An 8,762-nucleotide genomic window follows, 5' to 3' on the forward strand; every position below is an offset into this window, starting at 1 on the left:
AGGAACCTTAGAAACTAAATAGGTCGAGTTTCTTCAGGAAGACAGACAACTGGGCGAGGATTATTTACTTTTCTTCATGTTGGTCATGGTCTTACAGAGATCTGTTTGCTGTCTTTTCCAATTCGTGAACTAAGGCTCAGATGACAACCCCCAACAGGTGACAGCTTCAAAACAGAAAGAGGTGTTTGTCCTTATAATACGCAGTTAAGCATTTTGGAACTCCTTTCAAAAAGCATAATGAGACCCTAAAAGATGTTTTTAAGAGTCTGAGAATGGAGATCACTGAAAAGAAATGCATTAGGAGTAGTTGAATGCAGAGATAACACCTCTGGCTTGTGATGTAACTGAGCAGGTAATTATTACAAGCTGGAGAGTATTCTGGGCAGGTGTCAGTTGCCTTGTTTTCATTTTATTCCCTGGTTTACCACCAATAGCCTCTCTCCTGGCAATGACAGAGGTCGAAGGACCTAGGTCAGGCATTAGGACATTCAAGGGAATAAAAATCTAGGTTCTCACCCAGCCATTTTAGGATTGGTCTTCATTATCATTGCTACCAGTGAAGATGTCAGATGGATAATGAGAATGCTTACCATGGGAGTGCTTTTTTGAGATGTGCCATTAGCCCATGTGCTTGTACAAGAGTCTGCAGTTGAGTCTTAGTAATTTCTAATAGAATTGTATCATTCAGAGATTATTGGAATTTAAACAAGTGTGTTACTCTATATAGCATTTAATAGGAATGTTATTTTTAAAAGAAGCAATACTTCAAAGGAAACTCACTGTTTATTTTGCTTTTAGGTAAAATGATCCATTCTATGGTTGCTCACTTGGATGCTGTCACAAGTCTAGCTGTAGATCCTAATGGAATCTATTTAATGTCTGGAAGTAAGGGATTTTTTTAATCTTCTGTATGCTCTATAAATTTTGCATTTATGATGCACTTAAGTGTCTGAAATCTAACTTTATTTTGTTTTTGTGTTTGTTTTATTGTGTTTTTTTACCCAAACAGGCCATGATTGTTCCATTAGGTTATGGAATTTGGACAGCAAGACGTGTGTGCAAGAAATAACAGCTCATAGGAAAAAGCTGGATGAATCCATTTATGATGTAGCATTTCATCCGTCGAAAGCATATATTGCCAGTGCAGGAGCTGATGCCCTTGCCAAAGTATTTGTGTGACATAGCAGAACAAACCTGCATCATAACAGCAGGTCTGTTTGGACAAAAAAGAGGGAATGCGTCACTGCCATCAATGATAAGGTTACCAATAAGACACTACATCTGATCTGCCTGGGTGAAGGCTCTTATGTGGGGCAGGTGTAAGTTGGTGAGAAGTCGCCACATCTTGAACAATGTCAGGCTCATTCATTTAACTGTAATTACTGTATTTGGGGGGGCGGGGAGAAGTACAAAAAAGAAAACCAGTATTTGTAGCCTTGACTGGATATGAACTGAGCGTATGTCTGTTCTTTAGGTGTCTTTAAGCAAACGTGGAGTCTGATCTTACAAAAGACTTTTATTTTGGACTCTGTGTGCTGCCTTAGGGTTAGGAATGTGGTGCTCTTGTGGGGGGAAGTGAGCTCCAAGAGTAGCTTTCTTTTCATCTCTTAGTAATCTTCTGTTTATCAGTTGAATGCCACAGATTCCCCTTTTAAACTTTTATTTTGCTTTAAAGAAAAGGAAATTTAACTTAAAATATTTTAGCATTAGTTGCACAAAATGTTTGGATAAAATTCTAGTTTTTATAAGTCTTTTTATATATTTAGCCTGTCACAACAGTGCTCAAGATTGTATTGATAATGTTTTTCTGCATTATAGAACCCTAAAACACAGAGATCTCACTGACCCGCTGCCGTGTAACCACACTCTTCCCTTCTTTTGCCTAATACAGCTCAGCTAAGTCCTTGCATAAGGATGCTAATTCATCATCATCGCATAACTGTCTTCATAAATAAAGGACTGTAAAATGTGTTCAAATGAAACACAGAGGGGTTAACACCCCTGAATGAACTCTTTAAAAAAAAATTAATCTTGGCATCCTATCACTATGTGATATTTTGTACATCTTACTGTATTTACGAGTTTATTTATCAAGGATTACCCATCTTGCTAATGGCCTATTGTTATTTATTTCACTTTTTGTTGGTCTTTATATCCTTTTATGTAGTGTGTTAAAGGGCCCTGTATATCTATTATGGCACTCTTTGAACAGTCTAAAATAGATGAGAAAATGGGACATTTGATAATTCTGAAGTTGCAAACCAAGAATTTCTTTTTCCTCTGGTTAAGTACCTGGAGTGGAGTTGATTCCAAAAACCAATCTTGTTTCAGAACTTTTGGAGTGACAAATATTTTTATTTGCGTTTCAAATAGAATACAAAAGTAGTTGATTCAAGATTCATAAATCTGCTGTGTTTTGACTAGTTATTCCCTGCTTTTATTTTATTTTCAGATGTGCTTCAGTTTATGGTGTAACTAAAGATTTTGTTTGTGTAATGCATGATTAATACAATAAAGTATTTTTTCTAGTCTTCCACAAAACTTTTCTGATCAGTTTGCGAGTTTTGATGAGTTTTGTAAGGTTTCTGTTTTACAAACTATGAATCAGCAAATTTTTAAGATTGTACCACATAGCAAAAGTACAGCTGTTGAAAAATAATGTATATAAAATGCATATAATAAATATTAAATGGTGTACCTGTATGTTACTGTTGGCTACATTTTTTTGTGTTGCACAGTTTGAAAGTGTCATTCTACAAATTACTAAATTAGGTCTAAATTTTAGCAAAATGACCATTTGTTTATTATGCTTCTAAGCTGCTTTGCGTTTGGAAAATTGTGATAGTTGTCTGGATGTCAACCAACTGTTCGGTTTCAAGCGGCAGTGCCCACGTATAAGAACGTGTTTCCACAATATTTTTAAAGCTTTTTACAAGAACAAATTGAAAATTGCTAGTGTATTCTTAAAGCCTTTTTTAAGATGATAATCACTGTTTTTCATTGTCTCTGTATATGAAGTGATTTTCAAGTGATTTAGGAGCCAGAAAGATACTGTTCTTATTTCAAACTGCCACTGAATCGTCGTGTCAAATTTAAAAAAGGAAACGGTTTTAAAATGCTTTAAATTTGCCCATATGCCAAATGTTACCTATTGACCTTTGCCCTCTTTTTTTACAAGTCTTCCAATGAAGCTGGTGAGCAAAAGGGCAATTTTATTGCAAAAGGCTAAGGTGCAGGTCAACATTTTGCTACTCTGTGATGAGTCACTTCCCCGAAAGCGCGTCAGCAGAAACAGAGTACTGTAATCTGAATTTCAGAGTTTCATGTACACGTGTTGTGCATAGGTATGAATTATTTTAAGGTGGAACATGTTCCTATAAGTGGTGGTAACTGCGTTGCTCCATGTAAGGTTCCAGTTTTGCAGTGAGAATGTATCTCATGCCATCTCATGTCAAGCAAATTAGAGTTAAAAAAAAAAAAAAAAAAGGAAAAAAAAGGTGCTCATGGTAGGCAGAATACTGCAGTTAAATCCTGAAATTAATTTTGTTTTAGTAATAATGTTAAGTTGTTTGAAATGTTACAGTAAATTAGAATTGTATAGAAATCAGAGAATTTTGTCCTCTATCATTATGAAGAGGGGAGGCCTTTCAGTAACTGCTTGTAGGACACTAAGACTTTACTTTTGAAAGTACCATTCAGCTGATTTGCACTTTTTGTTCCTTCCAGTCTAAAGCATTCAACTAATCAACAGACAGGAGAGTATTTGAATTTTATTGGAAGTAATTTCATAATCGCCTTTTCTGAAGCCAAACATTGTTTCTGGCAGCTTTTCCAGACTGCTGCATTTTGATGCTTAAATGAAATGTGATTGTTTAATAAACATTGCCATGCATAACATTTACTTTTTTATTGTATTAAAATTGAAATTATAAAACCAAAAATACTTGCTTATTTTCCTTAATTGTAATCTTAACGGTCATCTTAGTTCAGTGATGCATAGTGGATCATAGCGAGGCTTCATTTATTGAACATTGGCAATAATCTCTAATGCAGTCTTAGTTTATTTATTGTGGAGTATCACATGCTAAAACCTTTACTTCTTTCTTTTGTTTTTAGAACAGAAGAGCTGTAGTGCTGGTGATGGGGAAAAATGGTAGTGCTGAAATAAATGTTTTCATTTAGCAAAAACACCTCAACTTATTGAAGGACTTGATTTACTGCTCTTTTGTAAGTAAGACCCGAAGGACTTGCATTCCAAACCTGAGTGGAAAGAGAACTGAGTGTGTTTAATACATTTACCATTTAGGATATGAGTGGTGTAACAGAGTTACTCCCCATCTCACTATTTATTATAGGAACTGTTTTAAGCAGATGAGTGGTGACTAGACTGTAGGACAGCATCTTGTCTACACAGATATCAAATACATCTGAAAAAGGGTGTAATAAGCCCTGATCAATAACCTTCCCTGATTTAAAAATCTTAAGGGAGAATTTATTTGCCAGCAGATAATTGGTAGTTTTTCCTAGTGGACAAACTCTGCGGGCTTGAGGATACATTATCAGCAGCTGTCTCTTTCTCCTATGTTAGCTGACTTACTTTAAAACTCTTAGTGCTCTCTGTCCTGGTATACTTTTATTATTGTGTACCTCTCTAGCGCTTCCCAACTCAAATCAGTGGAAAGCCTTTTGTCACGGTGCTGACTACTCTTCCTTCTGCTGTATCACAAAAAAGTGTCTCAAACAAATGCATCTTAGTTGAGCTACTGGTACATTTGCAGGGAGGCTAAACACACAGGTAAGGTGATCTACATAAGTCCTGCTGTGAAATTGAGTGTAACTTCCTCCCAGATAAGGTACATGGTACAAAAATAGAACTGACTTAATCTTTTAGTTGTGCTTGGTTTCACCACAGTGTGTATATGTATGTACTTACATTCTTTAACCATTTAATATCTTCAAACAATATACATGGTTGTCTTCAGTTACATGGAGAACATCTATAGTATTCTATTACTTAAATCTTGTCAGTGCTCTCAGCCATTTGATGCTCTCATTTTAAGTTGATTCAAATTAAATGGATTTATTACAGAATTTAAAACTTTCTAAAGGGTCAGTGCTGTGAATTTACACATACATATATTTGTAAAACTGAGACTGCAGGTAGGAATTTAAAGGTGATCTTGTATTAGCTGTGTGGGTTAAAGGTTGCCTCTTTTAAACCAAGTATTACTGGGAGCTGTATCTGTGTTAGCTAAGTGCAGAAGTATTGATGTTGCCCTGTTCTTCACAAGTGGCATTAATCCTTTGAAAAGTGATGGTCTTCCAAATAAAAATGAAGATAATGCTAGCTTAATAATTATGTGGCTGTTACGTACAATTGTTCCTTTCTATCACAAAAGATATAGGGTAATGTTTATAACCTCTTAAGGTTAAACACCGTTCTACTTCAGAGAGTACTGAACAGCTTAGACTAAACATTTCACTTGGTGATCAAGGAGTATTTGCTTTTAGAATGAATTTGACTTGGCTGTATTAGAGACATTTTATCCTGAAGGCAGAATACCACTGTAAGAGAATGATATGCAGCTCTATCCTCAAGTTCCTTTCTGACAAAAAGTAAATAGGATTGGCTATGCAATCATAATTTTTAAGTGGTGTTCAACATAACTTGGAGGAGCTTTTTGCAGCTGAACATTTTTAATAGTATTATAAAGATTTTAAATTCTGTTCACTCTTAAGCGTTCCTTAATGCTAGCTGACTGGCTAACTTTCATCTGCTTTTGTCTCTCAACTCTCAGCTTTTCTTGAAAGCTCCACAGGCTTTGAGAAACCTGTAGGAGGATGAGTAGCTCGTATAATTAGTGTTAGGTTGTGAAGCCAAGTGTGATCTACAGAAATACACGTCCATTTATACTCTGAGTTGTGAAGATGACCTGATAAGCTCAGTGCACAGAGGCTTGTGGCCCACCTGCTGTGAGTGGAATGGAGCTGATGCATCTCACCTGGCGGTGCTACTTGGAGGAGGGGATGATGGCTGCTGCTGGGCTGGGACAGTGGGCTGCAGGAGTCCAGCAGCAAGCTGGGAGTAGGCAGAGCAGGAGAGGTGTTGCTGTCAGTGGAGGGGGAGAGCTGTTCACCTTGTCTGCAGTTGGTCACATACCTCAGCATTTCCTGGGGCCTCTCCCTTGCCTCCACCTGCAGCTTGACTTGCTGCCTGACTGTGGGGAGCTGTTTTGCTTCTCCTCTGTCTGCCAGCCTGGGGTGATCCCAGCAAGTCTGGAGGCTGGGCAGGGGGAGTGCCTGATTGCATCTGGTCTGATTGCTGCTGGGCTTTTGCTCATGAATGGCAGCTGGCCAAGGGGATGTATTTTTGCCTTGTGAAGGAGGGTTAGCAGAGGGGGCTGTATGCTGCTGGTGACTGGCCTAGTTGGCTTTGTAAGCAAAACTTTTTTCTATTGTTTCAGGTGTCTTTCCAGTTGCTCTTTTGTACCTTGAAATGGGTGGATGTCTTCTTGTTTTTTTAATGACTATGCAGGAGGGTTTTCTTTCCAAAGAAAGAGCTTTTCCAAGGAAGAAGCTTCCCATTTGATCAGAAGCATCTTGCAGTCTAAGCTTAGAATTCAGTGTGGATAGAGCTCCTGCTTCATGTAGAAGTAACATCTTCCTTCCCTGAAATGTCAGCAATGTCTCAGAGAAAAAACAAACCAACCCTTCAGCTCCACCGCGGAAAATAATACCCTGTGTGCCACAGGCAGGGAGGCACGGAGGAGAGTGTGGGGTCCTGGCTGCTACCTCTTGTGCAGGCAGACTGCCACAGCTCAGCTGGGGAGGAGCAGGGGGCTGCTGTGGGTGCTGGTGGCAGGAGCTCAAAAGCAGAACTCTCACAAGGTCCTGCAGACACTGCATGCAGTAGCAGTATGCTGAAGTCTGTCACATGTGGTGTTTTATGGCCTGGTACATCTGGTAGACTGGTCAGTAGCCAGAGGTTTCCCCTGGATTGCCTTACCTAGAGTTTTGCTGTGTTACTTAGAAATATGGTTGCATCTTAATGACAGCAAATCCTTTCAAATGCTTTTCAGTACCACCTTGTTGGTAGGGTAGTTCTTAGCAGAACAGGAGCTGTGCTTTTGCTTCCTGTATTAGGGCTCTGACTGTTAGTGCCCTTGATAACCCAGGTGACTGATTCTGCCAGTCTGTGAAGTGTAGTTTTCTGTTAAGATGACTGAGCTAACAGTTGCTGTACAGAAGAATTTTTGAGAGGCTGAAACTGTTTTCCCCAATCTGAGTGTTCTAATACCTGACAGTTTCCTTGGTGCATATGCATTACGTTGTCAGAAACTTTTTTGGTAGCTATTTGGGTTACAGAGACAGCCGGCTGTGGTCACTTTCTCTTAACTGTGTGTGTTAGTATAGTCTCTGTTCAGATTTGAGCAAATCGGACCATTGAGGAGTGAAGTCCTTGTTTGATGTGTTTGCTACCAGCATGCTGAGGCAGGTAGGTCTGTTTTGTTTCCAAACTGGTTCCTAATCCTTACCAGAATTAATAGTGCAACAAGACAAAGTTGTGTACCTCACCTTCTTTACAACAGGGCGAAAAGATCTTTCTCCCAAAGATGAGAAAGCTTTTGTCTCCCTGTCTCTCTTTTCTGAACAAGTAGGGTATTATTAAAGTACCCAAGTGTGTCACAGAATTCCAGAAACGACATAATTGTGAATTTGGTTTTCATTTCACAAAAATAGTATTTTAATTGCATGGTTTGTTTTATTTGAAAGTTACCAGAAATTTAAAAGTAATGCTTAGTTAGTTAGTTAGTTAGTAAGTAATTTATTTTTGTTTTCCCATCTAACTCAAATTATTTTCCTAAACCTTGCCAGTCTTTTCTCAGTCTTTTGTCGTCTTGTTGTCTCTAACTTGTATTCTTTGGCAGAGAATTGTTTATTATATTTGTAATCTGATCATGTACACCAGGGTAGAAAAATAGTTCTTATCCCTTTGCTTACATTCTACCATACTCTGATTGCTGCTAAGTAGTAAAGGCTGTTTCTGGCCTCAACAGAGGTTGGAAAAGTTCAGTTAGCATTTGCTAGCAAAAGAGCTATGTAGGGTTCTCATGCCGGCGTTTTAGGAACTGCTCCAGTATGAAGTTGAGCTGTAGGCTCAGTTATACCCTGAGGCTGAGGGTGTGTTCAAACCGACTGTGCCTGGCTTCCAGGAGAGTGCCCTCAAGATGAGGTGAGGCTTCTTGGCAGCCAGGGAGCAATGCTACCTGCTCGTTTTGGCTGTACTAAACCAATTGGCCACAGCTGTGCTGTTTGCCTTCATTATCCTGGGGTGGCTACAGTTCAGCTCACCCTGCTGGCATCTGCAGACTGCTCCAGTGGTGGATGTAAAGAAAAACGGTAAGGACACAATTCATTTGTATGTAGACGCAGATGATGCAAGTAAATGTTAGATTAATAATACAATACCCTTCACTTGATGAAAGTGGCTTATGATCAAGGATACTTCCCTAACCAAATCTGATTGTTGGAAAGGAAAGGAAATTTTGATCCTAATGAGATTAAATTTAAAGTGGGCACTGTGCTTCAAAGCAGAGCTTAAGCTGCTAGATTTTTATCATAGACTACAAATTTTCAGGATCTGTTCTTCCTTCAGCTGAAGCCAGAAGCAAGTTTCCCATTGAAGCCAAAGCAGGCAAAGGAATGAGTGCTTCAGCTGATAGACATATATAACTTGGGCAGGGAATAATTTAATGAAATAT

At 38.6% G+C, this 8,762-nt stretch overlaps 1 protein-coding gene across 1 annotated transcript in view; it reads left to right on the plus strand.

Annotated features, from left to right (window-relative positions):
- STRN3 (striatin, calmodulin binding protein 3) overlaps positions 1-3,131 on the plus strand; it is a 44,182-nt gene extending 41,051 nt beyond the window's left edge. The window contains exons 16-17 of the mRNA XM_010191795.1: positions 799-885; positions 1,010-3,131. Of these exons, the coding sequence (XP_010190097.1) occupies positions 799-885; positions 1,010-1,179 (257 nt within the window). The 3' untranslated portion in view covers positions 1,180-3,131. The remainder of the gene's footprint in view (positions 1-798; positions 886-1,009) is intronic.
- The last annotated feature ends 5,631 nt before the right edge of the window (positions 3,132-8,762 follow it).

Source organism: Mesitornis unicolor, unplaced genomic scaffold, assembly GCF_000695765.1.
Source record: "Mesitornis unicolor isolate BGI_N332 unplaced genomic scaffold, ASM69576v1 scaffold9999, whole genome shotgun sequence".
Lineage (NCBI taxonomy): Eukaryota > Metazoa > Chordata > Aves > Mesitornithiformes > Mesitornithidae > Mesitornis > Mesitornis unicolor.